The sequence below is a fragment of the Carcharhinus amblyrhynchos genome, chromosome 1 (genome assembly GCF_965287045.1).
Source record: "Carcharhinus amblyrhynchos chromosome 1, sCarAmb.v2.hapA, whole genome shotgun sequence".
Lineage (NCBI taxonomy): Eukaryota > Metazoa > Chordata > Chondrichthyes > Carcharhiniformes > Carcharhinidae > Carcharhinus > Carcharhinus amblyrhynchos.
Window position 1 is genome coordinate 80,495,110 of NC_137324.1, and position 27,866 is coordinate 80,522,975.

A 27,866-nucleotide genomic window follows, 5' to 3' on the forward strand; every position below is an offset into this window, starting at 1 on the left:
CACTCTACCTCTTCTCTTACCCAGACAACTTTGGCTGCCTTATCTTTCCCTTTTGTGGGAATGTACCTAATCAGTATCCAAACAATCTCCTTTTTAACAGGCAGCCAATTGTTCAGTTAATATTTTGCCTGGCAATTTTTCATTCCAATTTACCAGGGACAAAATTTATTTTCATCCTATGACATTAACCCTCTTCCAATAAAGCATTTGAATCTGGATGGTTCTTCATCCTTTCCATAGCATCATAAAGTTTAGGTTAACAATGTTCTCCTATTGACATTTCATCCACTTGACATATCTCATTCCTCAGAACCTGATCAGCAATGTTGCTTTCCGCTATGGGCCAGAAGTATTGATCAAGAAAATTCTTCTCAACACAACAAAAACACTTCCCATCTCTGCCCTTTACACTATTACTATCCTGATCGACATTAAGATAGCTGAAGTCTCTATTATCTATACAGCATATTTTTTGCACCCATCTTTAATTTCCCTACAATTTCTCTCCTTTACGTCTTTTCCATTAATTAGTGGCCCAAACTCTAACCAAATAGATTCTGTCCTTGACCTTTCTAGGACATCTACTCTCTTCAGCACTGAAATGTCCCCTTTAAATCATCAAAATTGCCAGGACTCTTTCCCTTTTTAATTTTTCTTGGATACTTTTTAATCCAGGAATACTTAGTAGCCAGTTCCATTCTATTAGTCCCCATTATCACCATGGCATCATATTCCCATATGGGTGTTTTCTGCCTCTGTAGCTCACTAAGTTTATTTACCATGCTTTGACAAACACATCGACAAATTTGGAGCCACAATTGGCAGCTGACTACAAAAGTAGTACAAAAACTCTGAAGTTTGAACGTTGAGAACTCGTATAACAAACAGGTGAAACTATACGAAAATACCTATTGAATAAGTATTATTGCATAACAATATCGATACTAAGTTAAAAAGAGATTGGTATAGTCAGACATTCTTTGAAGGTCCTCCTGAGAAGAAAAACATAAACCAGGAATACTAATCCACTAGAATTTGGAATGAAGTAGGTCATTCCATGGTGATCATTCCATTTGGTGTGTGGCATGGATCAGTGCCAAGTACTATTTTCTAAAAGTATACTACAAAGCCAATTTCAAGTGCTTAATTTAGTAAAACAGCAGAGTGCTCATCTGTGAAGACAACTTCTCCACAATGCATCACAGGAAGAAAAACAAAAAGGATGGTAGGGTACAGAAAATAGCTGAACCTAGTGATGGACTAATGTGTGTTCATGCTGCTTAAAATAACAATCCTGAGATGTTAAAGAGGACAAGAGTTTTTAGATGCATTGGTGAGTTTTCTATCTCTTTCCAGGTTGGTAAAAAAGTGTTCCAAGTTAAAAATGCACAATAAAACAGAACTTTCAAACTACTCCATCAGGACTGCAAAATATTCCCAACTCCAATATGCTACTGATTCCAGAGCATGTATAATCTTAAATTTTATTATTTAAGAACTGAACTTTTCTATTGCTTTATTTTTGTGATCAAGCCTTGGTGAATTACAAAATGTGGAACGATGGTTTACACCTGCAATTCATTCATATCACATTCTGAATTTCAATTTCAACATTATGAGGAGAGGCTAATAAATTAGGTGGTGTTTCCCTGGAGGAAAGGGAACATTTTAGAAAAAGTCATCACTGATTAGTCTGTGCAACATCAGATCATAGAGCATCTTTTTTCAGCAGTCACTTGTTTCTCACTCCATCAACCATGGATGCTAAAGGGAAAAACGACAAAGAGAAAACAAAGACAATTAAAGAGATCTGACTAATGTACTTACAAGCCCCATCTTCATCATAGTTGCTAAGATCAAGGTTAATTGTTCTGCTAAATTCGAGCACATTGCACCACTGGTCCTTGTTGATCACTTTATACTTAGATTGCTGTATGGAACATAAAATTTAAAGATGCCATAGAATCATTTCACATCTGTATGATGCAGAAAAATAAATGTATTCTATTTTGGGCTAATGTTATAGCAAAAACATAAACTAGCATATTTTTTACTGCTCATATTTTGCTTTTGCTACACCACCTAAATTAAGTGGAATACTTCAGCAAAGTGTAACAAGAAGATGCCAAGATGTTACCAAATGAATTGAAGAACCGTTTTGAGGTTTAAACTAGGATTGTCAAGTTTTATGGTCTATGATCTAATTCATCTGAAACAGAATTGTTTGACATTGGCATGCAACATTACACTAAGACATTAGTACAAAACATTGTGTGTTTTGATGTTGGAATGTTACTCAGTAAAAATGGGTGATTGATTACAGACATGCTGTAATGACAGTTTTCTGCACATGTATCACATTTAGTAGAAATGGCCTTAATATACATGAAGCATATTTACTTATATACATATTTAACATGCAAACTGAGTAATGATGGACATAAATCAATCACAATCAAAAATTACTTACTTGCTTTCATTATTTTACCAATAAATGAACAAAGATAAGCATCACTGAGGTTTATAACTCACTTTTATTTACTAATCAGAAATGCAATTAACATCTCAATTCCTAGCTGTGGCTAGTGGCCAATATGCTGGGCATTGTAGGAAAATCATTAAAAGGCATTTCAGAAATATATGGGGAAAGAAAAAGTAGGAGGTACAAAAAAAAGCCACTGTGAGGAGGACAAGCCAAGTAAAAGCAAGGCAAGACTCTTATTCATATATCTTCAGTATTCAAGGGCAGAGATGGCAATTAGGGCAGTGATACGCTTCTCCTGCCAGATGTGGGAGATCAGGGAGCTCTCTCATGCCCCTGACAAATGTGTCAGCGGGGAAGTGTGACCAGCTGCAGCTCCTCATAGACCGCACGGTTCAGTTGAAACAGCAACTGGACATACTACAGAGCATACAGGGGGCAGAGAGTGTGATAGACATTAGCTTCTGAGAGATGGCCACACCACAGGTCCAGATTAAGTAGATGGGTGACCAGTAAGAGAAACAGGCAGGTAAGGAAGGAGTCTCCTATGGCTATTCCCCTCTCAAACAGACGGTGCAGAGGGACCTCGGGGTCCTTGTGCATGAGTCGCAAAAACCCAGCCTGCAGGTGCAGCAGGTGGTCAGGAAGGCGAATGGGATGCTGGCCTTCATAGCGAGGGGGATTGAATATAAAAGTAGGGAGGTCTTGCTGCAGCTGTATAGGGCATTGGTGAGGCCGCAGCTGGAGTACTGTGTGCAGTTTTGGGCGCCGCACCTGCGCAAGGATATTTTGGCCTTGGAGGGAGTGCAGAGGAGGTTTACTAGGCTGATACCGGAGTTGAGGGGGTTGAGCTATGAGGAGAGGCTGAATAAACTAGGCTTGTACTCGTTAGAGTTTAGAAGAATGAGGGGAGATCTCATTGAGACGTATAAGATGATGAATGGGATGGATAGGATAGAGGTGGAAAGACTCTTCCCGCTCAAAAAAGACAGTAGGACTAGGGGGCACAGCCTCAAGATAAAGGGGGGGCAGTTCAGAACGGAGTTGAGGAGGAACTTCTTCACTCAAAGGGTGGTGAATCTCTGGAATTCTCTGCCCGTTGAAGTGGTGGAGGCTGCCTCGCTAAATATTTTTAAGAAGCGGGTTGATGGGTTTTTGATAAGAGAGGGGATTAAGGGTTATGGGGAGAGGGCGGGAAAGTGGAACTGAGCCACAACAGATCAGCCATGATCTTATTGAATGGCGGGGCAGGCTCGAAGGGCCAGATGGCCTACTCCTGCTCCTATTTCTTATGTTCTTATGTTCTTATGTTCTTAATACTGTCAGGAGGTGGGGAAGAAAGCCTTTCAGGGAAAATACCAGCAGCAGCCAGGCCTGTGGCACCAAAACTGGTCCTGTTATAGAGCAGGGTCAGGCTAAGTCCAAGCGAGTGATAGTAGTGGGAGATTTGATAATCAGGGGCACAGACAGGCATTTCTGTGGCTGCCAATGAGACTCTAGGATGATGTGTTGCACACCCCACGCCCCCACCCCACCCCCAGTGCCAGGGTCCTGAATGTCTGAGTGGGGACAGGGCATCCTGAAGCAGGAGAGTAAAGAGACAGATGTCACTGTCCACATTGGTACTAATGACATAGACAAGAGGAGGCCTTGCAAAAACAATTCAGGGAGATAGGTCGGGAGCCAAAAAGCAGTACTTCTAGGGTAGTAATCTCACGATTACTCCCTGTGCCACGTGCTAGCGAGGCTTGGAACAGGGAGACAGTACAATTGAACACATAGCTAAAGAACTGGTGTAGGAGGGAGGGCTTTAGTTATATCGATATATCAGCAGGACTGTGGGTCGGGAGTGCATTTACTTCAATGCAAGTAGTATAACTGACAGCCTGGATTACTGCATGGAATTATGATGCAATTTCAATTACGGAAACACGGTCAAAGGACGGACAGGACTGGCAGCTCAACATTCTGGGATATTGTTGTTTTAAACAGGAGAGGGGAAACAAAAAAGAGGTGGGGGAGTTGCATTGCTGATTAGGGAGCACATATTGGAGGGACCTTGTAATTAAGCATTATGAGTGGAAATCAGAAATAAGAAGGGTGAAATCACAATGTTGGGCATGTACTATACACCTCCCAGTAGCCCACAGGAGACAGAGGAGCAATTGTGTAGTCAGATACTGGAAAAGTGTGAAAAAAGCAGGGTAGTTGTAATGGTGTTTTTCACTTCCCCCATATTGACTGGGACTCCTTTACAGCAAGGCTCGGATGGAGAGCAATTTGTTACGTGTCCAGGAGGACTTTTTGATACAAAAGTATGTTGACAATCCAAACAGGAAGGGGGCCATACCAGACTTGGTATTGGGGAAACAGCCAGGCCAGGTGATCCATGTTTCAGTGTGGAAGCATTTTGGGCTCAACAACGATAATTCCATAAGATTTCAGGTAGTTACAGATAAGGACAAGAGTGGCCCTCGGGTGAAGGTGCTTAATTGGATGAGGACGATTGCATCCAAAACAGACAGTAACCGGGGAATGTGGAATGGCAGTGGAAATTTGAGGGCAAATACACGTCTGGCGTACAGGAGACTTTTGAAGGCCAGTTGATTGAAGTGCAGGACAGACATGTCCCCGCAAAAAAGAATAAAAACGGCTAGATTCAGGAACCATGGATGACAAGGGGAACTGTAAGCCTAGTCAAAAGGAAAAAGGAAGCACACAATAAGTCTAGGAATCTAAAAACTGACAAAGCCCTTGAGGAGTACAATGAAAGTAGGAAGGAACTTGAACATGGAATTAGGAGGGCTAAAACAGGTCACGGTGTCTTTAGCAAACATGGTCAAGAAAAATCCCCAGGCTTTTTATGCATAAATTAGAAGCAAGAGGGTAGCAAGAGAAAGAGTAGGCCCACTACAGGACAATGGAGGGAAGTTACGCATGGAACCACAGGGAGTGAATGAAATCCTTAATGAGTACTTTGTATCAGTATTCACCAAGGAGAACGACATAACTGATGTTGGAGGTCAGGGATAGGTGTGTGAAATCTCTGCAGAACACCAATATATCAAAGAAGCTGTGGGTGGAGTTGAGGAATAAGAAGGGAGAGATTACGATGCTAGGGGTATACTATAGGCCACCCAACAGCCCGAGGTCAGTGGAGGAAGGCATTTGCAGGGGCATTTTGGATAGGTGCAGAAAGAATAGGGTGGTGGTAGTGGGTGACTTTAATCTTCCTGGAGTGGATTGGAGGGGGCCTAGAGCTGGGGGTACAGAGGGAGAGGAGTTTGTAAAATGTGTTTTGGAAGGGTCCCTAGAACAGTACGTAACTAGCCCGACTAGGGAAGGGGCTATACTGGATTTAGTGTTGGGTAATGAGCCGGGGCAGGTGGTTGAGGTAGGCGAACATGTGGCTAACAGTGACCACAAGTCCATCTACTTTAGGATAAAAATGGAAAGGGATGAGTGCCGGCCAAGCGGGAGGGTGCTGAACTGGGGGAAAGGCGCACTATAGCCAGATTAGGAGGGAGCTGAAGGACACTGATTAGGAGGGACTGGTAGCTGGCAAGTCCACAGTTGGCAAGTGGGGGGCTTTTAAGGGCAAACCGAAAATGTTGCAGGAAAGGCATGTTCCGGTTAAGCGGAAGGATGGGAAAGGTAGGATGAGAGAGCCGTGGATTACAGGGGGTATCGAAGACTTGGTTAGGAAGAAGAGGGAGGCGTATGTTAGGTCGAAACAACTGGGTACAGAGAGTGCGCTGGAGGAATATAGAGAGAGTAGGAGGGAGCTAAAAAGGGGAGTTAGAAGGGCAAAGAGAGGGCATGAAATGGCTTTGGCTGATAGGATTAAGGAAAATCCAAAGGCATTTTATTCCTATATTAGGAGCAAGAGAGTAGTTAGAGGGAAAATTGATCCTCTTAGGGACAAAGGTGGGGAGTTATGTATTGGGTCAGACGGAATGGGGGAGATCCTGAATGAATACTTTGCGTCGGTATTCACGAAGGAGAGGGGTTCGGTGTCGTGCAGTGTCTTGGAGGGAGCTGTAGATCAGAGGCAGGAAATATCTATTACGAGGGAGGGAGTGCTAAGGCTTTTAGGTCGCGTGAGGACGGATAAAGCTCCGGGGCCTGATGGTATTTATCCCAGGCTGCTTAGGGAGGTGAATGATGAAATTGCTGGGCCTCTAGTGCAAATCTTTGTCTCTTCTTTGGACACAGGTGAGGTCCCAGAAGACTGGAGGGTAGCTAATGTGGTACCGCTGTTTAAAAAAGGTAGTAGGGATAACCCTGGAAATTATAGACCAGTGAGTTTGATATCAGTGGTAGGGAAATTAATGGAAAAAATACTTAGGGGTAGGATGTATGAGCATTTGGAGCGTTGCGATCTGCTCAGGGATACGCAACATGGCTTTGTTAGGGGGAGGTCTTGCCTTACGAATCTGGTAGAATTCTCTGAGGAGGTGACAAAAACGGTTGACGATGGGAGAGCCGTTGATGTCATCTATATGGATTTCAGTAAGGCGTTTGACAAAGTCCCTCACGGTAGGCTGGTAGAAAAGGTTAAGGCACATGGGATACAAGGACAGGTAGCTAGGTGGATTGAGAACTGGCTGGGCAATAGGAGACAGAGGGTAGTTGTTGAGGGGACCTTTTCGGGCTGGAGGCCAGTGACCAGTGGTGTGCCGCAGGGCTCAGTACTGGGACCTCTCCTCTTTGTAGTATACATAAACGACTTGAAAGAGAGCGTACGTGGTGTGATCAGCAAGTTTGACACCAAGATGGCAGGATTGGCAGATACTGAGGTGGAATGTCAGGTGATACAGCAGGATATAGATAGGTTGGTACATTGGGCAGATAGGTGGCAGATGGAATTTAATCCTGACAAATGCGAGGTGATGCATTTTGGAAGGAATAATGCAGAGAGGAGCTATGTGATAAAAAGGTAGACCGATTAGGAGTATAGAAATGCAGAGGGACCTGGGAGTGCAGGTTCACAAGTCTATGAAGGTTGCAACACAAGTGGAGAAGGTTGTGAGGAAAGCTTATGGAATGCTAGCCTTTTTAGGAATGGGTATTTAGTATAGGAGCTGCCGTCTAATGCTTCAGTTGTACAGAACGTTGGTTAGACCGCATTTGGAGTACTGCGTCCAGTTCTGGTCACCTTACTACCGGAAGGACGTGGAGACTCTGGAGAGGGTGCAGAGGAGGTTTACCAGGATGTTGCCTGGCATGGAAGGACTGAGTTACGAGGAAAGGTTGGAGAAACTGTGACTTTTCTCCTTGGAAAGACGGAGATTAAGGGGAGACATGATAGAGGTATATAAGATACTGAAGGGAATAGATAGAGTCAATAGTGATAGGCTGCTCCCTAGTTTGGGTACAATTACGAGAGGTCATGATCTAAGGGTGAGGGGGGAGAAGTATAATTTGGATGTGAGAGGAAGGTTCTTCACGCAGAGGGTCGTGGGGGTATGGAACGCGCTACCGAGTAGGGTGGTGGAGGCAGGCACGTTGGACTTGTTTAAGGTTTACTTCGATAGACACATGAGCGAAACAAGGATGGAGGGTTATAGTAGGGGGTATTAAATAGGGTCAGAGCCTCGGGAGACACTGGAAATGCAGACTTATATGTTAACGTTTTTGTCTTTTTATTCCGCAGGTGGCGGTCCACCTTGTTGTTAAACGAGGGGCATGCACACGGTGGGTCGTGCGTGGGCTGCTCTTGGAGGTTCCGGGAGTGGCCTAGTACTTCGTGTCGGTGTGTGTGCTTGATCCTGGACCGGTAGACGGGCGCCGCAACAGCTCGGTGACTAGCACTGCTAGCTGTGCAGATACATGGATTTGGGCCTGTGTCTGTGGGAGTTTGTGCATTCTCCCTGTGGTTGCGTGGGTTTCCTCTGGGCGCTCCGGTTTCCTCCCACACCCCAAAGATGTGCTCTTAGGCTGATTAGTATGCCAAATTGACACTATTCTCCCCTGAATCTGGCTAGGTTAGGGGTTCCACCCGCATACACGCAGGGCAGGGTAGATGTAGGAGGATGCGGTGGCGCGGGCTCGTTGGGCTGAAGGGCCTCTTTCCTGTGCTGGGTTGTTCTTCGAAATACTGAGTATCCTAAATTTCATTTAAACAAGTCCCTGGGTCCAGAGGGATCTATCCCAGGTCACTGTAGAAGGCAAGGGAAGAAATAGCTGGGGCCATTACAGACATCTTTACATCCTCTTTGACCACAGGTGAGGTTCCAGAGGACTGGAGAATAGCCAATGTTGTTCCCTTGTTTAAGAAACGGAGCAGGGATGATCCAGCAAATTATAGGCTAGTGAGCCTGACATCAGGGGTGGAGAAGCTTTTGGAGAAGATACTGAGGGACAGGATATAAGTACATTGAGGAAAATGGGCTAATCAGTGACAGGCAACGTGGTTTTATACAAGGAAAGTTATGTCTCACCAACTTGCTTGAATTTTTTAAAGAGATGAGAAAGAAAATTGATGAGTGAAGGGCTGTGGATATAGTTTAAATGGACTTTGGTAATACATTTGACAAAGTCCCACATGGCAGACTGGTACAAAAGCTAAAATCACATGGGATTCATGATGGGCTGGCTAGATGGATACTGGCATGGTTATAAAAGACAGTAGCAGTGGCAGGGTATTTTTCAGAATGGAGATCTGTAGCTAGCGGTGTTCTACAGTGATCAGTGCTGGGACCTCTTGTTTGTAGTATATATAAATGATCTGGAGGAAAATGTGGGTGGTCTGATTAGTAAGTTTGGGGATGACACAAAGATTGGCAGAGCTCCTAATACTTTTGTGGATTGTCAAAGCATATAACAGGATATAGATAGGTTGGAGACTTGGGCACAGAAATGGTAGATGGAATTTAAATCCAACAAATGAGGTGATGCATTTTGAAGGATCAAATTTAGGTATGGCAAAAACCTTAGGAACATTAACATACAGAGCAATCTGGGCATGCAAGTCCACAATAACTTTTCGGGAAAAAATTCTGAGGGACAGGAATTGATCAGATATAGTCAAAGGTTTGTAGGCAGGAGATCCTGTAAAAACTAATTTGAGTTTTTTGAAAAGGTAACTAAATACATTGATGAGGATAGCACAGCTCATGTAGTTTACATGAACTTCACTATAGCCTCTGATAAGGTCCCAAATGGAAGGCTTATCCAACTATTTTGTTTATGCCTGCCACAAGACGATTCACCATCGACAATGAGGAGATTTGAACCTGGAGCCCTACAGCATTGTTCTAAGGTCTGTGGTTTATCAGTTCAGTGACTTATACACTAGGCCATGACTAGGAATCAGTGCTGGGGCCCTTGCTGTTTGTTACATACATTAACGACTTGGATGTGAATATAGAAGGTAAAATGAGTAAGTTTGCAGATGACATGAAAATTAGTGGTGTTGTTGATAGGTGAGGAGGATAGACTGATATTGATCAGTTGGTAAATTGGGCAGAGCAATGGCAGATGGAATTTAATTCTGATAAGGTGAGGTGATGCATTTTGGGAGGTCTAATGAGGATAGGATGTACACAATGAATGCTAAGTCCCTAGGGAGTATTGAGGAACAATAAGATCTAGGTATACAAGCCCATAGATCCCTGAAAGTGTCAGCACATGCAGAAAGGGTGGTGAAGAAAGCATGTTGATTGCTTGCCTTCAGTAGCTGGGGCAGAGAATATAGGAGCAGGGAGGTCTTGATACAACCTTATTAAACATAACATATGCCACAGATGGAGTATTGTGTGCCATTTTGGTCACCACACTACCAGAAGGATACGATTGCACTGGAGAAGGTGCAGGGAAAATTCACTAGGATGTTGCCTAGAATGGAAAGTTTCAGCTATGAGAGACTGAATAGCTTGGGTTTGTTTTCCCTGGAACAGAGGAGGCTGAGGGGTGATCTGATAGAGGTCTATCATGAGAGACATAGACACAAGAAATCTTAAAAATCTTTTCCACATGGCAGAGGTATCCAAGATTAGAGGGCATAGGTGTAAGATGAGTAAGCGGTTTAGAGAAAATCTAAAGGATCTGACGAAAATACTTTCTCACTCAGAGGGTGGTGGAAATATGCTGCCTGAAAAAATGGTATTGCGGGTACTCTTGCAATAAATTAAGAAGCATTTGGACCAGCACTTAAATTGCCAAGGCATGGTAGACTATAATCCAAGTGCTGGTAAATGGGATGAGTATTGATTCATATTTGATGGTCAGCATAAACATTGTGAACCGAAGGGCCTGTTTGACTCTATAACTCTAAATCTCTTGATAAATGCTCAGTGTTTGGCCACAGAATGATCAGCCATTTGGGCAAGATCACTGGGGCTGTTAGCAACTGTGCAATTACCATCTTCAGGGGAAGAGGTGTAAGCCATGCAACAATAACCTCAAAAAAAATTTAAACAATTGAAAATAGATCCCGTTGTTTGAATTATAGGTAGCGATTCAACAATTTTGAAAAATAAACAACATTTAAATATTCTGACATTTTTAGATAGAGTACATGAAATCCCAGTCTTGGGGGAACATCTTTTACACATTCAATTCAAATTTAACAATAACAGTGGCATAATTAGCCGCAGCTAAAAAAGATTCACATTTTAATACCTCAAGGAACTGATGGAAGGATGGAAAGAGTGGCCAGGTTTTTCCTAAAAGTAGTCCAAGCATGCATTTAGCTGTGCTAATCTCCAAGCTGCGCTGGTCCTTTTCCTGTTGAGGGGAAATATAAACAAAATATATATAAAAGAGAAATATACACAAACATTACAGCGCAAGTCACTAAGATCAAAGAGAACAAAGAAAAGTACAGAACAGGAACAGGCCCTTCAGCCCTCCAAGCCTGTGCCGACCATGATGCCATAACTTAAAAACCTTATGCTCTCACTATTTACAGTTTCCATCTAACTCTAACTTTCTCCCCCACTTAAGTTAACCTTTTATTCTACACCGAACTCATTAAATAGGTATAGGAATTTCCGAACTATTGTAATTAAATTAAAATGATTGTCATTTTAAAGACATCACTCATATCTTATGAGGACGGCAATTTTAGCAGCATTCAGATACGTCAAATAGATAAAGTAACCAAAGCGGCTATATTTTTCTGAGAAAACAGAGCAAGGGAATGTCTATTAGCCATGGCCTTATAGCACAAGTTTTGGCGCTTCAGTTCCTTTATATTTTTAAGTTTTTCATACAATAAAGTCACTTACCCGTGCAAAATCAAAGGCGTATCTGTATATAAGTTTAAAATTTGTGGGCTCATTCAACAATGATCTCAAGTAATCTAGTGAATTTCTTAGTTTCTCTGTTGTGTCACATCTAAAATTGACAAAAGGAATAAAATTGAAAAATAAACTTATTCTGCCCTTTAACATCCAAAGCCACATTAGGTTTCCAGATCAAATGACAAATGTATTTATTTTTGGTGAGCGATATGGTAGAGAGGGCGAGCTGACGAGGGCTCAGCAACATGCCATGCACCTTTCAACCATGAGGTCAAGAGGTGGGGTAGGGAGAGGGGATGACAACAAGATTGGGGCAGGGGCAAAAGCAAAAGCAGGGACATTTCAGCTGGTTGAGAGACAAACTATTGGGCACTGCCTACTGAGCCGTACTTTAAGAGTGAAGTTAGGAAACCATCTTACATGCCGTGGTAAGAAGTTTACAAGTCTCTTTGACAAATGGCAATTGATTGTGAATTTTAAAATTGCAGATTAATAGATTTTAGTTAACCAAAGATATTGAGGGATACGGGCAATAGGCCGATAGACAGAAATTAGGTCAGTCATGATCTCACTGAATAGTAGAACAGGCTGAAGAAGTTAAATAGAGAACTCCCATTCCTATGTTTGGAGAGCGTTTAAAAACATTGTGCTCACTGTACACAAGGGATGGCATTGCTAGAGAAGGGAATCATTTTAAGCAGCCAATATTGGTTATATGTGCTCTTAGGTCAAGAATCCAGGTTCAAAGCATTGTCTACTCAACTCCACCAACATGCTTCAGCCCCAACTACAGAAGAGCACTGCTTTTTCCTCGTTTCTCATAAAACTATCTTTTAATTTCAGAGGGAAATTGCGAAATACAGCTGGATTAGAGATAATTTTGCATTGTAGGCTAATACCCATTATAAATTGAGTAAGATGCTGCTCAGGCACATCTCACATTTGACCCAACTAGCAGAGAAGATGGTACGAATCTAGCAATGTTTCAGACATGAAGAATTGAAATAACCTCATTTTGTATTTTTTTCTTAATTGAGAAACTCAATATAAAAAGATACTCTGAAGAGGTGTAGTTGAATTTTATGCCTTTAAAATTTAACCATTGGTATAACCATTAAAGGTTTAAACACTTATCAATCTTAACAATTAACAAAAAGCACAATTTAAGTTGACTGGAAACTATTGCAAAATAAAAGTAAACTAAACCAGAAGCATTTCATACTGTAATAAGGTCATTCCCTTCAACCATTCTTGTAGAGTGAAATAACCCATGCTCTGGGCATCCAACTTCCAGGCAAGCACCAACATCACCACCTAAAATAAGTACAACAGATTAATAATGGTGTAAGAATACAGATGCTTATTTTGAAAAGCTGTTCTGAAATCAGAATCTCTAGAATATATTTAAGTTTTATTTTTTAAATTAATTTTGGGTAGACATTGCAATAACTACAGCCGAATAGCATAGCCTAAGTCATTAACTGAAGAAAGATAAACAAGGCATTTTGCATTCAATCCTTCTACTCCGTTCATTTGTCACCGATAAATGATGCAAATTGAACAAGTATTTTCCGAATTGAAGGCTGATGAATGCAAAAAAAACCTCTGAACTTCCAACAGGAATACTTCTGATATTGCTGCATTCCCAATTAAATCCACCTCCCAAAAAAGAACTGGAAAAACCCAGGTACCATTGTGATTGAGATATCAAATGCTATCCATTGGAATCTGTAGACACTTCAGTGTAGTATGATTGAAAATAAAAGGACAACGTCAATCCACTGTGTTCTGATAGCAGCTCGGCAAGTTTTTTTTTGACAGGAACATTTTTATCTAAAAGGGCAGAAGCTATATAGACTCCTTGGAAAGAAGTGTGTCCAGGAAAAAGACCAATAAAATCAGGAATAATAAATAATAAGGTTTATGATCCTTTACCGACTGAAAAACGTTTTAAAAATGTATTTGATTGGAAAAAAGATTAATTTAACAAAGGAAGGGCAGAATTGGTGGAGAAAAAAGTAACATAAGAACATAAGAAATAGGAGCAGGAGTAGGCCATCTAGCCCTTCGAGCCTGCCCCGCCATTCAATAAGATCATGGCTGATCTGTCGTGGCTCAGTTCCACTTTCCCGCCCTCTCCCCATAACCCTTAATCCCCTCTCTTATCAAAAACCCATCAACCCGCATCTTAAAAATATTTAGCGAGGCAGCCTCCACCACTTCAACGGGCAGAGAATTCCAGAGATTCACCACCCTTTGAGTGAAGAAGTTCCTCCTCAACTCCGTTCTAAACCGCCTCCCCTTTATCTTGAGGCTGTGCCCCCTAGTCCTACTGTCTTTTTTGAGCGGGAAGAGTCTCTCCACCTCTATCCTATCCATCCCATTCATCATCTTATACGTCTCAATGAGATCTCCCCTCATTCTTCTAAACTCTAATGAGTACAAGCCTAGTTTATTCAGCCTCTCCTCATAGCTCAATCCCCTCAACTCCGGTATCAGCCTAGTAAACCTCCTCTGCACTCCCTCCAGGGCCAAAATATCCTTGCGCAGGTGCGGCGCCCAAAACTGCACACAGTACTCCAGCTGCGGCCTCACCAATGCCCTATACAGCTGCAGCAAGACCTCCCTACTTTTATATTCAATCCCCCTCGCTATGAAGGCCAGCATCCCATTCGCCTTCCTGACCACCTGCTGCACCTGCAAGCTGGGTTTTTGCGATTCATGCACAAGGACCCCGAGGTCCCTCTGCACCGTCGCCTGCTGCAGTTTTTCGCCACGTAAGTAATAGTCCTTCCTACCATTCTTCCTACCAAAGTGGACCACCTCACACTTGCCAACATTAAATTCCATTTGCCATTTCCTGGCCCATTCGCCCAGCCTATCTAGATCCTTCTGCAGACTCTCCACACCCTCCGCACAATTTGCCGTTCCCCCAATCTTGGTGTCATCAGCAAATTTCGACACCCTGCACTCGGTTCCCTCCTCCAGATCATCTATATAAATGGTAAATAGCTGAGGCCCCAGCACCGACCCCTGGGGCACCCCACTAGTCACCATCCGCCAATCCGAATAGCACCCATTGACCCCCACTCTCTGCCTCCTATTTGACAGCCAATCCTCTATCCACGCTAACACCCTACCCCCAACTCCATGTCCCCTGACCTTCTGCAATAACCTCTTGTGAGGTACCTTGTCAAACGCCTTCTGAAAATCCAGAAAGACCACATCCACCGGCTCTCCTCTATCCACTGCCCTAGACACATCCTCATAGAACTCCAGTAAATTTGTCAGACACGACTTCCCTTTAATGAAACCGTGTTGCGTCCGCCCTATCAAGCAATTCCCTTCAAGATGCCTCGCAATTTCCTGCTTAATGATGGATTCTAACATTTTACCTACCACAGACGTTAAACTAACCGGCCTATAATTCCCCGCCTTTTGCCTGGCACCCTTCTTAAACAACGGCGTAACATTAGCCGTTTTCCAATCTTCCGGCACTTCCCCGGAATCCAGCGACGTCTGGAAAATAACCACCAAGGCATCCACTATCACCTCCGCCATTTCTTTCAGAACCCTCGGATGCATTCCATCCGGTCCTGGGGACTTGTCCACAATCAGCCCCTCCAGTCTGTCGAGCACCACCTCTCTAGTAACAGTAATGTCATTAAGACCCTCCATTCCTACCACCTTTCCATCGCTAACACCCGGCAAATTATTCACGTCCTCCTCCGTGAAGACAGAAACAAAAAAGTTATTCAAGACCTTCGCCATATCCCCATCCCCTACCACTAGTTCCCCTTTCTCATCCTCTAAGGGACCAACGTTCACCCTAGCCAGCCTCTTCCTTTTTATATATTTATAAAAACTCTTGCTATCCTTTTTTATATTAAGTGCTAGCCCAGCCTCATAGCTTCTCCTACCCTCCTTTATCAACTTCTTTGTCAATCTTTGTTGACATTTAAACCTTTCCCAATCCTCTTCTCGCCCACTGCTCTTAGCTACTCTAAATTCCTCCGCTTTTAATTTAACACTTTCCTTCACCTCCTTCGTTATCCACGGCTTATTACCTCTCTTCCTACTGTCCTTTTTAACCATCGGAATAAATTTCTGCTGAGCACCAAGAAAGATCTCCTTAAAGATCCTCCACTGCTCCTCAGCAGACCTACCTTCCAACACATTCCCCCAGTCCACATTCGCCAATTCTTCTCTCATCCTACCATACTCCCCTCTATTCAAACAAAGGACGCGCGTCCGGGAACCCACTTTCTCCTCCTCCATCTGCACCAGAAACTCCACCATACAATGATCACTCTCTCCAAGAGGATCCTTCACCGCAAGGTCCCTAATTCTACCCGCCTCATTACATAGCACCAGATCCAAGATAGCTTGCTCCCTCGTCGGCTCCAACACACACTGTTCAAGGAAATTATCCCGGCAGCATTCCAAGAACTCCTCCTCGAGCCCACCTCGTCCAACATGGGTCGACCAATCAATATGCAGATTGAAATCTCCCATAACTACTGCCGTCCCATTCCTGCACGCCGCACTTATTTGCGTGTTAACAGCCCGCCCCACCTCCAGATCATTATTCGGGGGCCTATAGACGACACCCACCAGCGTCTTCCTCCCTTTGCTGTTCCTAATCTCCACCCACAACGATTCCACGTTCTGCTCTTTGGCTCCGATATCATCCCTTGCTACCACCTTGATACTATCCTTAATCAGCAGAGCTACGCCACCCCCTCTTTCCTCCTGCCTATCCTTCCTAAACACTTGATAGCCCTGTACATTCATCTCCCAGTCCCTGTCACCTTGCAGCCACGTCTCAGATTTGCAACTCTATTAGTTTACTTTTGTTTGGCCACACTTCAACACACAAACTGTTCTAATCTCTTGAAACATCCATTCTACAATTTTAACAGGCTTAATGCAATTAGCTACATGAATAACTGGGCACATTAAAATTAGGACTATTGCCCATGTGCAGGATAAACCTTAAATCTTTAAATTGAATGGCCTATCTCCAATGTAATTCTATGATTGAAATGGTCAAATAAAGAGAAACAAAAACCCAACAGCTAGCTGTTAATATATCATATAGGGACTTGCTCTAATATAAGTGCCAAGTATTTTTAGAGTACCCATCTAAGGATACAGGTTTTTCTGCAAAACTGTACATCATTTATCCTTATTTGAACAACTCATGGGCAAGAATACCTTTTATGAGTTGCACTGAAAGTGGTAATGTCACTGGCCTCGTAATCCAGGGGTTCAAGTTCCACCATGGCAGCTGGTGGAATGCAAATTCAACTAATAAAATCTGGAATCAAAACAGTTTCATGATGACCAATCAAAACTGTCATAAAATCTAATCTGGTTCACTAATGCCCTTCAAGGAAGGAAATCTGCCATCCCTAGCTACTCCTTTAAAGGGCCTAGAAAGCCACTAACTTGAATGGCATCTGGAATGGACAACAAATGCTGGCCTTACCAGTAGTACCCAAGTCTCATGAAATAACAAACTAATTTTATGATTAGTCAGAAGAAGGCAGGCCTGTTTCCAGGTCACAAGTGAGACAGCTTCCTTTCAGAGAGGAAATTTATAGCCATCTGCATGAGCTGTTTTGCCTTCTGGACAGGTACAGTCTTGATTGTACATTGCATACCATATAGCTGTGGCCAGTGGAACTTAATGTTCAATTTCCTAAAGTGCTGAAAAGCGATTGCCAGAACAAAGATATTTACTCCCGACCAATGCCCAAAAGCACTTACATTTTCAGGTTCAACTCCAATGTCTTCACAGAATTTCTCCATGTCTTCAGGGCCTATAACATCATCAGTACCTGCAACATAAAAAAAAAATTAGGTATTTTAAGATAACCAAAATACTGTGGATGTTGGAATCTGAAACAAGAGGAGGACATTTAAAAAAAAAATGCACAGGCCTGGTAGCATCTGTATAGAGAGAAAGCAGAGTTAACATTGAGTTCTTCTGGTTCTTTGACAAAACTGAAGGGAGGGACAATGTGTTAGATATGAAAGTGTAGCTGTGACAGATTGCAAAAAACATAGCAACTTTAAGAACAAAATACATAGAGTTTGCATTGAATCAATATGTATGGGATATTAACAAAGAGGGTTCAAGATGGAGGAGGAAGGTCACAATCCAAAGTTGCAAACTCAATTTTGAGTCCAGAGTGCTGCAATGTGCCCATCCGGAAGATGAGATGATGAGCACAGCCCTCCAAAGATTTCCATACAAAGTTAGCAGAATCGAAGAAGCTGGACAATAGTAGTGATTGGGCAAACCCAACTGTGATCGGTTTTCACTTGTACATCATTTCTCTTCTGTTTCTTAAACACCAAACATGGAGTTTCAGTCCTAAATGAAGCTGACTTACAGGAGTCAGTCAGGACTATAATGGAATACTATCTCCTTGCTTGGATGAGTGCAGCTCCAACAGTCAGAAGCTCAATACCATCCATGACTATGCAGCCTTCAACATCCACTTCCTCCACCACCAACCAACAGTGGCCAGAGAAAAAAGGAGGCCATTCAGCCTTTTGAGCCTGTTGCAGCATTCATTATAATTATGATGATTTTTATTCAGTCGTGCAACATGGATGTCACTGGTTGGCTAGCATTTATTGTCTAACACTACTTGCCTTCAAGGAGGTGGTGAGCTGCCTTCTTGACACGCTGCAGTCCCACGATGCCGTTAGGGGGGGGGGTGGATTCCAGGATTTGACCTGGCAATTGCGAAGGAACGATGATATACTTCCCAAGTCAGGATGATGAATAACCTGAATCATCCAATGTTCCCTCTTTTTCCCCCCCATATCCTTCAATTCCTTTAGTCTCAAGAGCTGTATCTAATTCTTTTGGCCTCAACTTCTTTCTGTGGTACAGAATTCTACCAGTTCATTACTCTCTAGGTGAATAAATTTCTCATCTTACTGCTAAATAGTTTACCCCATATCTTCTCCTCTATCATCAGGAACATCTTTCACGTATTTACCCTGTCCAGTCTGGTTAGAGTTTTATAGGTTCCTATGAGATTCCACCACCCACTACCCCCGCCATTCCCCCAACCCATTCTTCAACACTCCAGTAAATATAATCCTAACCAAGTAAGTCCCTCCATCCCAGGAATCACTCTGGTAAACCAGACTACACTTCCTCCATAGCAAAAACTTTGTTCCTGAAGGGTACACAAAATTCGATGTGTTGTCTCACTAAGGTTCTGTATAACTGCAGCAAGACACCCCTGCTCCTATATTTGAATCCTCTTGCTATGAAGACTAACATACCATTTGACTTCTTTACTGCCTGCACGTCCATGCTTACTTTCAGCAACTAGCGTACAAAAACACCCAGGTCTCATTGTACATTTCTCCCTCTCATTCTGTGAGCACTCAGACAATAATCTGCCTTCCTATTTATGCCACCAAAATTGATAATCTTGTATTTTTCCACGTGATACTGTATTTGCCTTGCATTTGTCCACTCACTTAACTCGTCCAAATCACATGGAAGTATTTCAGCATTCTCCTCACAGCTCACCTCCCACCCAGCTTTGTGTCATCTTCAAATTTGATGTGTCTAATCTCAAATCTAATCCCTACAGTGCACAAAAAGACCATCCAGCCCAGTCTGCACCGACTCTCTGAAAAAGAGCATCCCACCGAGGCCTTCCCCCTTGCATTATCCCTGTAACCCCACCTAATCTACACATCTTGGGACATTAAGAGGCAATTTAGCGTGGCCACCTTTCATGTTTTATTTTTTGCTCCAGACAGGAATAAACGATTGATCTATTGCATTAATTTCTCCTTTAACCAGCAGTTAATAACTTGTCAACTATTCATGTGGGACTAACACTAACTATCATTAGTGGTAAAATCCTTCCCTTACCCCAATGTATTTCTCCCTCACCTACTAGAACTTATTTATTGGAAATCCTAGAGGGTCTCCAGGGACCTTTAGGAATTCACTGACTCCAATTTGAGAACCATCATCTTAGGTGCATGTCCATGAGTTAGCACTGAACTTTAGCATTAAAACACACCTGCATATTCATAGAACCACTCTAAGCATCGCTTGGTGGAGAACCCTTCCTCTTCAGGCTTCATCCTATTTGAGTCTTGCTTCTTGTACAAGGTGCTATAGTAAAGACAATTGAAAGATTAGACTGAATATAATCGCTGAAACAAGAGAAATGCAGTCTAAGATTTCTGTCTTGCATTCATCAATTCAAACCCAGGAATGCTAAATTTTAACGGCAGCAATAATTCATGCTGCCTGAGAAAAAAGTGCTGCTGATTGGCAAGTTGACTCTGGTTGGTTCAGACATTGCCATGGAGACTGTCCTGCATGCTTTTGTTTAAATCTAAAAGACAAGTTCCTTTCGCCTACAGACTGTGGCTTCTAACAAGGTTAAGTCAGCCACATTGCAAGCCAGATAATCTTAAATTTATTGTTAGGATAATATGTAATATAAGCAGTTTATCTTATCTTATACTACTTACCTGACTTTCCACAGCAACTAAAATTTGGAACCTTAAATGTGAGACGTTTTAAGAGTTTTAATCATGCTTTGTTACGAAGGGCAAAATGTTTTTCCAATAGGTCACTCCTCACATGAGCAAAACTATCTGTAGTAGACTCAGGAACCATTATCCAACTAGGATACTAAACTCAGTCCAAGAAGGTCCATCCTAAAAAGGTAACCGCAATACAAGAATGAGGAAAAGCCATTTGGCTAAACATTTCAACAACCAACATTTGTCCATCACGCTACCCAAATTATTTACTTGGCAGAGTTTAAAGTTAGTCGTGTAGAATGATCCTTGAGTGCCACATAAAAACTTTAGCTTGACAAAATCTCTCTCCCTGTTTAGATTAAGTCCAATTTCCTTATTCACCCTATACTTGTCCATCTCTACCGACTCTTTACAAATCACCCAAAAATGTGCCTTTGCAATATACTTTTATGATATTGTCTCACTTTCTTCCAGCATTCACATCACTAACTCCATTCTGCCACTCACTATTTTTGTGTCTCTTCCCTCTCCAATCTTCAGTGGCTGATCTTTGGTCCTAAATTGCTCTACCAAGATATCCCTCAATCTTCAAAAGCATCCTGAAAACATACTTCAACTATGCCTTCAGTTATAGCCTATCTGCTGGTATTCCTCATGTTGTTTTTCATACTTCTGAAGTACATTCACATATTTCTATTATCCCTTGTCGTAGTTGTGAATTGTTGCTCTTATTCTTCTTTGAGACCATTTAAAAAGGAGATGCTGAAGATGTAATCTTGGTACTTTGTTGCAGTGTATTGTGTAGATAGTACATACTGCTGCCAGTGTGCAAATGGTAGGGGTGCCCAATAGCAGGGGCACCAATCGAATGAACTACTCTATTCTGATGGTTCTAAGCTTCTTGACCATTGTTGCAGGGTCAAGTCTTGCATCACATTTCTGACTTGTGTCTTCAGATGGTTGAAAAGCTTTGAGAGATCAGATAGCCAATTATAAAAAGGTAACAAATACATCTTTAAATGCATCATTTTGTTGAAGTTCACTAAACCAACCTAAGCCAGCGGAAATCATCACATAGCAGTCCAAAGGGAAATGGAAGTGGTTTTAGAAGTGCTATATTGTTATATGCATTATCAGTGCAATCTATTCAGAGCTGAAACATGTGATAAAGACAATAAGGTAAATGCGTGAAAAACCTAATATTTTGTCTCTGCAGATTAAGCACTGACGTCCTTAGCCTTTGGGAAAGGAGGCACCAAAGGGCATCCCCATTGCATGTCATTCATTCACTCTTCAGCCTGGATCAAACAAATCATTCACTCTTCAATCAGTATTCAGAGTCTGTAGAAAAAGATGAAAGCAATATTCTTGGTCATATGAAATCCTACAATCTCCTTTGTCAAACAGCCAATAAAAGATTGTACTATAGGGCATCAAGAACTACGTCCTGATGTTGCGAAATTGCTGGCTGAAATTGAATGTCAGTTCATGTTTATAAGCAAGAATTAAGTCCAGTTTTATAAGCTGAAATTCACAAAAAAATTCTGATCTGAATTTCTAGGTACTTGACCATTGCACCTAAATGTAGCCCATAAAGTAAAAAGAGCCCAAAGCACAAGTGCACGTACAAAATACAAATATGAAACTTTTCAGTCACACTAAAAAGTCAGAAGAGCTTGTCTTAAGTATTCAATGCTGGTTTACAATATATACCTGCTGAACTGATCCTCCACTCAAAATAAAAAAAAAACGGTCTGTAATGACCATTAACCAAATCAAAGAGCACTCAAATCCTCAAAAACTATTCCCTCGGTAGGGTATGGTTAAATTTAAAAAAAAAGAACAGAAGTGTCAAGAATTGATTAAAAAGTTATCAGCTGGAAGTCCAGACTTCAGCTTTCAGTTGATTCTGCAATAGCACAAATTTGACAGTGGTGCGAAAGGCAGCACCTTCAGCATAAGCCCTCATCATCAATTGTTCCAAATAAAAACAAGCAGCGACATGTTGGAAGTGCTAAGATAACTAAGATAAGGAAAATAACTATTAGTCAACAAGCTCGGCCATCCGATAGATAACCTGATTAGTCAGCGTCTATCACTCAATCACTCGCTGGAAATGCATCCAACCTCCTTAAAATGTACACTGTCTACTTCAACATCTTCCCTAGTATCTTATGCTATAGGCCTGTAAATACTTGCTTGAAAAAGCTCCAACCAACTTCCACTATATTTGAAAGATTACCTCGTCTTCAAATGTATGATGAAACTTTTGAAACGTTAGGACTAATGAAAGCAAGTTAACACAACCTAGCAAAACAATAAATGAGTGTTTAATATATGTTCTACTGGTGACAATGGAAAATAATTTTCTATTTCAGGACTATTAAACAAAATACACAGCTGCCTTTCCATAAAGGGAAATAAATACATAATTGACTACATGCTAGTCATGACCAGTTAAAACAGAATTATTTTCATCAACTAAGGGTTTCTTTCAGAACAAGAAAGAAAAAAACTGATCATGGCCATTTGCGGTTAAAAAAAATTGTAATCCATAAAAGGAGAAGTTAGTATATTTCTGCTGTAGTTTAAGGTGAGGCATTTCTATGCTTTGGCCCAGTCTTCCACTTTTTCATTTGAGTAACAAATGCACACTCTCTTTTGAGGGAAAAAAACTCAAAAGCATAGTGACTGATTATTCAGGTACAAATGCTTCTATATTTCAATATATTCTTGAATTATAATAAAGGATCAATCACCCGGCAAGTCGGTAACATGAAATTAGATTCTGGGGTGACACCTCTTCAGCTTCAATTCTTCTACTTGACTCTACAGTCTAGTTTATTTGATGGCAGACAGAACGTTTTACCTTTCTTTCCTTTATATGTTTCAGAGTGGTACAACATTTAACTGCCATCTCTGTGATTTATGAAAAAAATGGGAAAATTATTTTCATGTAACTGCTTAGGGAAAATTTTTAGTATAACAAGGTTGTAAACTATTGTACCCGACATCAGAATCAACCAACAAAACTAATATGAATAATTTTAATTTATAGGACAAAGTGACAAAATTTAAAGAGGATGAGGGGAATAGGAATGCTATTGCAAGGCATTTTCTTAACTACTTCCCCCCCAATAATTATCTATTTAAAAGACAACTAAGTGCTGGCAACAGTTTATACAGAATTGTTGAAGACATTCAGCTTTCATTTTTTTTCACAAGAGTAAAAACATACCCATCGTGCCTGCTTTTTTTAGCTGTCAAATCATCTGCTACTGTGGGTCTCCTCTTTTTCCTGGGTGGCATTCCCTTGCTATAGCAGTCGGAGGGACAACTGCAAGACCGAAGATTTCCTGCACGATAAAAATTATGAATACAAATTGCCATCATGCATTTATGTATATCGATATTTTAAGAATTTGATACTCCCATGAGCAAATATTTACACAGAATAATATAACCAAGTAGTTAATTTCAAAAGAAGCAATTCTTCCATACATACACTGCACAACATTACATAGAAGATTGAACGCTCAAGTTGGAATGGAATTTCAGGTATTTTTAAACTGAGACAACAGCATGTATTAAATAGTTAAATTTTCTCCAAGCATTAGCTTGATTTAATGACAATTTACAGCAAGACACTGTGCTCACCAACCTATGAGTTTCGACGCAATCTCCTGAACAAGTGGAAAACTGCATTTGGAAAAGGGTATGCACATCATCTAATTTTATGAATAGGGAGGTAATATAGGGATATGGACTGAATAAGGGCAGAAGGTTTTTTTTTAGTTTAGTTAGGACATCATGATCAGCATAGGCTTGGAGGGCCAAAGGGCCTATTCCTATGCTGCATTTTTTGTTCTTTGCATTCAAATAGCACTTTCCTTAGAATTTATTCTTAGGATTTACTGGCAAGACCACATATTGCTCAAGTCTAGTGGCCCTGATGGTGTGGCGAATGATGTGAGGTAGGGAATTCCAGAATTTTGATTTAACAATCATGTCTTTGTGGCTGGAAGGAGCACTTGGACATTACGGGAATGCGTGATGCACAGATACCCCCATGTATCTCTGTTCCTGCACCCTCTTTAGAATTGTAGCTTTCATTTCCTATTGCATCTATTTGTCCTGCCTATCAAAATGTATCACTGCATTAAATTCAATTGCCATATAACAAGCCTATGTCCTCTTGAAGTTTATCATTATCACAGCTCATAGCACATCTAAGTTTGTCATCTACCAATTTTGAAATTGTAACCTATACATCCAAGTCTAGGTCATTAGTCATGTCAGTCCTTGGGAAACTCCACTGTACATCTTCCTCCAATCCAAAAAACAATTGTTCACCACTGAGCCAAGTTCATATCCACGATACCACTGTGCCTTTTATTTCATGAGTTGACTTTGTTATTATCATTATTAGGCAATTTTTAGGAGTACACATTCATGACATCAACAACAACTTCAATCAAATTAGTTATACATGATTTGTTTTGCTGACTCTCTTAATTCATACTTGTCCAAGTGACTGAATTTTGTCCCAGATTAACATTTCTTAAAGCTCTGCAACCACTTGAGGTTAAATTGACTGGCCTGTAATTGTTGGGTTTTATCATTACACCTGTTCTGAATAAGGGAATCAAATTTGCCATTCTCCAGTTCTCTGCACCAACCCCATATCCAAGAACTGGCAGATTATGGCCACTGCCTCCATAATTTCCTCAGTATCTTTGGATGCATCCCATACAGCCCACATCACTTATCAACTTTAAGTACAGCTAGCCTTGCTTTATCAATGTTTAGCCCATCCAGCTCTCATTTAGCTCCTCTATCAGTGTGACTTCAGAAACACCATCTTCCTTGGGAAAGGTAAGTTTAAAGCGTTAATTCAGTACCTTAGCCTGCCCTTTATCTGTGTGCATGATCTTCCTTCTGTGCTCTCTAATCAGCTTTTTACTATTTATATACCTATAGAAGATTTTTGGATTCCCTTGATGTTAGCTGTCAGTTTATTTACAAATTCTTTCATTTCCTTTCTCACTTGCCCTCAACTGACATTCAGCAGCCAAGTTGTCACTTCTATTATCAACTTGACATCTGCCATGTTCACCATTTTTTTGCTTCTTCTTGCTTTCTTTTCTTATCCAAGGAAATATGTCTTTGGTTTTTCTATCTTATTCCTTCGCAAGAATGTATCTCCACTATATCTGAATCATCTACACTTTAGTGGCCATCCTTTGATCCATTATATTTTGCCAACAATCTCTGATTCCAATTAACCTGGGACAGTCTGCTCTCTAACCTCAAAAATTAGTCTCTCTCATCAAATATTTTTATTCTGGATTGTTCCATATCATTTTTCACAACCAACTTAAAATTTCAAGATACAATGATCAATGTCTGTTAAATATTCCCCTGACACTTGATCCACGTGACCTACCTGATTCTGCAGAACAAGATCCAACAATGCTTGCTTCCACGCTAGGCTAAACTTTAGAAACTCTTCCCCCCTCTCCTTTATCCTTGGGCAAGCTGAGACAGGAATGAAGTCTCCAATTATTACTACTTTATATTTTATGCATCCCTCTAATTTCCCTGCAAATTTGCTCCTCCCTCTTTCCCAATACTTGGTAGCTCAGAATAAATCCAGTTGTATAACTGTATCTCAGACTAAATGATATGGCTGTGTATCCTTCTCAGTGATTGAAGCCCAACAGGCTCAATGTTGGAAGTCAAAATCAGGTTTGGTAAAATGTAGTTGCACTTCCTGTAAATTGCGTGTTTATAACCAAAGTATCCCAGTGGTATTATGGAGCAGGATAGAGTCCTGTGATGGAAGCTGCAATCAAGAGGACTCAGGGGGCTATGAGAATAGGAGCAGGTCATTTAGCCTCTCAAGCTTGATCTGTTATTCAATGAAAATATGGTTGATTTGTGACCTACTCCCACCTTGTCCCCTCATCCTCTAATAATATCTTTAATAGATTATCCAATCCCAGGTTTAAAATTAATTAACCTAGCATCAACTACTCTGTGGAACAGAGTTCCAAATTCCTACCATGCTTTGCATATAGAAGTGCTTCCTCACTATTTCTGAAAGATCAGGCTCCAATTTTTCTCAATTGTGTGTCACTACGTGCACAAATCGGTGGAATTAGTTTATTACCATATCAGTTGCTGTTAATATTTTGAACTTGATAAGGTTACCTTAAGTTCCGGGAAATCCAACCTTAGGTCTGTAATCACTTTTTATACTTTAATCTTTGGAAACCAGATCATTTCTATTTGCACTCCCTCTAAGAACAATCTATCCTTCCTAAAGTGATCCTTATCTTAGTGTCATTTTACTGTGAACCGAGTCATTGCATTGAAGTCAGCCATCCCAAATCTAGAAACTTCATAATTCTTTCACGTTGAACTTAATCACATCATGATCACTATTTGACAAACGTTCATGTCCAAAACTGTTAACTAAATCTACCTCAATTTTAAATCCAGTGACACCTCCCTATTTGTCAGTTCTAGGACATATTGCTGCAGAAAACAACTGTACATGAGAAAATCACAACTTTTCTGATATGCTGAGCTGGCTGTCCCAATCTATAAAGTTAAAATCCACCATTAAAACTACTTTGTCTTGGCTAAATGCTTGTCTAATTCAATTTGTCTAATAACGAGAGCCAAGATGGCACTGGAGCATGGCAACTTCTTGTAAGCTGTGCCCAGCACACCCTCTAACTCTGTCTTCTACTCTCGTTCTATGCTTTTAAAATTCTTAAGTTCTGTAACAAGTGCTCTAATTCAATCTCAGACTTATGAATAGACCTACTTCGTATTACATAAGAACATAAGAAATAGGAGCAGAAGTAGGCCATCTAGCCCTTCGAGCCTGCCCCGCCATTCAATAAGATCATGGCTGATCTGTCGTGGCTCAGTTCCACTTTCCCGCCCTCTCCCCATAACCCTTAATCCCCTCACTTATCAAAAACCCATCAACCCGCGTCTTAAAAATATTTAGCGAGGCAGCCTCCGCCACTTCAACGGGCAGAGAATTCCAGAGATTCACCACCCTTTGAGTGAAGAAGTTCCTCCTCAACTCCGTTCTAAACCGCACCCCCTTGAGGCTGTGCCCCCTAGTCCTACTGTCCTTTCTGAGCGGGAAGAGCCTCTCCACCACTATCCTATCCATCCCATTCATCATCTTATACGTCTCAATGAGATCTCCCCTCATTCTTCTAAACTCTAACGAGTCCAAGCCCAGTTTATTCAGCCTCTCCTCATAGCTCAACCCCCTCAACTCCGGCATCAGCCTAGTAAACCTCCTCCGCACTCCCTCCAAGGCCAAAATATCCTTGCGTAAGTGCGGTGACCAAAACTGCACACAGTACTCCAGCTGCGGCCTCACCAGTGCCCTATACAGCTGCAGCAAGACCTCCTTACTTTTATATTCAATCCCCCTCGCTATGAAGGCCAGCATCCCATTAGCCTTCCTGACCACCTGCTGCACCTGCAGGCTGGGTTTTTGCGACTCATGCAAAGGACCCCGAGGTCCCTCTGCACCGTCGCCTGCTGCAGTTTTTCGCCCC

General features: G+C 41.5%; 1 protein-coding gene across 4 annotated transcripts in view; it reads right to left on the reverse strand.

The window, feature by feature from the left end:
* The window catches only part of dcun1d4 (DCN1, defective in cullin neddylation 1, domain containing 4 (S. cerevisiae)), an 80,617-nt gene that overhangs the window by 9,673 nt on the left and 43,078 nt on the right, over window positions 1-27,866 (reverse strand). For all 4 annotated transcript variants that reach the window (XM_080187711.1, XM_080187695.1, XM_080187704.1 and 1 more), the window contains exons 4-10: window positions 23,513-23,630; window positions 19,800-19,894; window positions 17,503-17,573; window positions 12,953-13,044; window positions 11,716-11,824; window positions 11,108-11,212; window positions 1,828-1,930 (exon numbers count right to left, since the gene is read on the reverse strand). In XM_080187711.1, coding sequence (XP_080043837.1) covers window positions 1,828-1,930; window positions 11,108-11,212; window positions 11,716-11,824; window positions 12,953-13,044; window positions 17,503-17,573; window positions 19,800-19,894; window positions 23,513-23,630 — 693 coding nt within the window. The remainder of the gene's footprint in view (window positions 1-1,827; window positions 1,931-11,107; window positions 11,213-11,715; window positions 11,825-12,952; window positions 13,045-17,502; window positions 17,574-19,799; window positions 19,895-23,512; window positions 23,631-27,866) is intronic.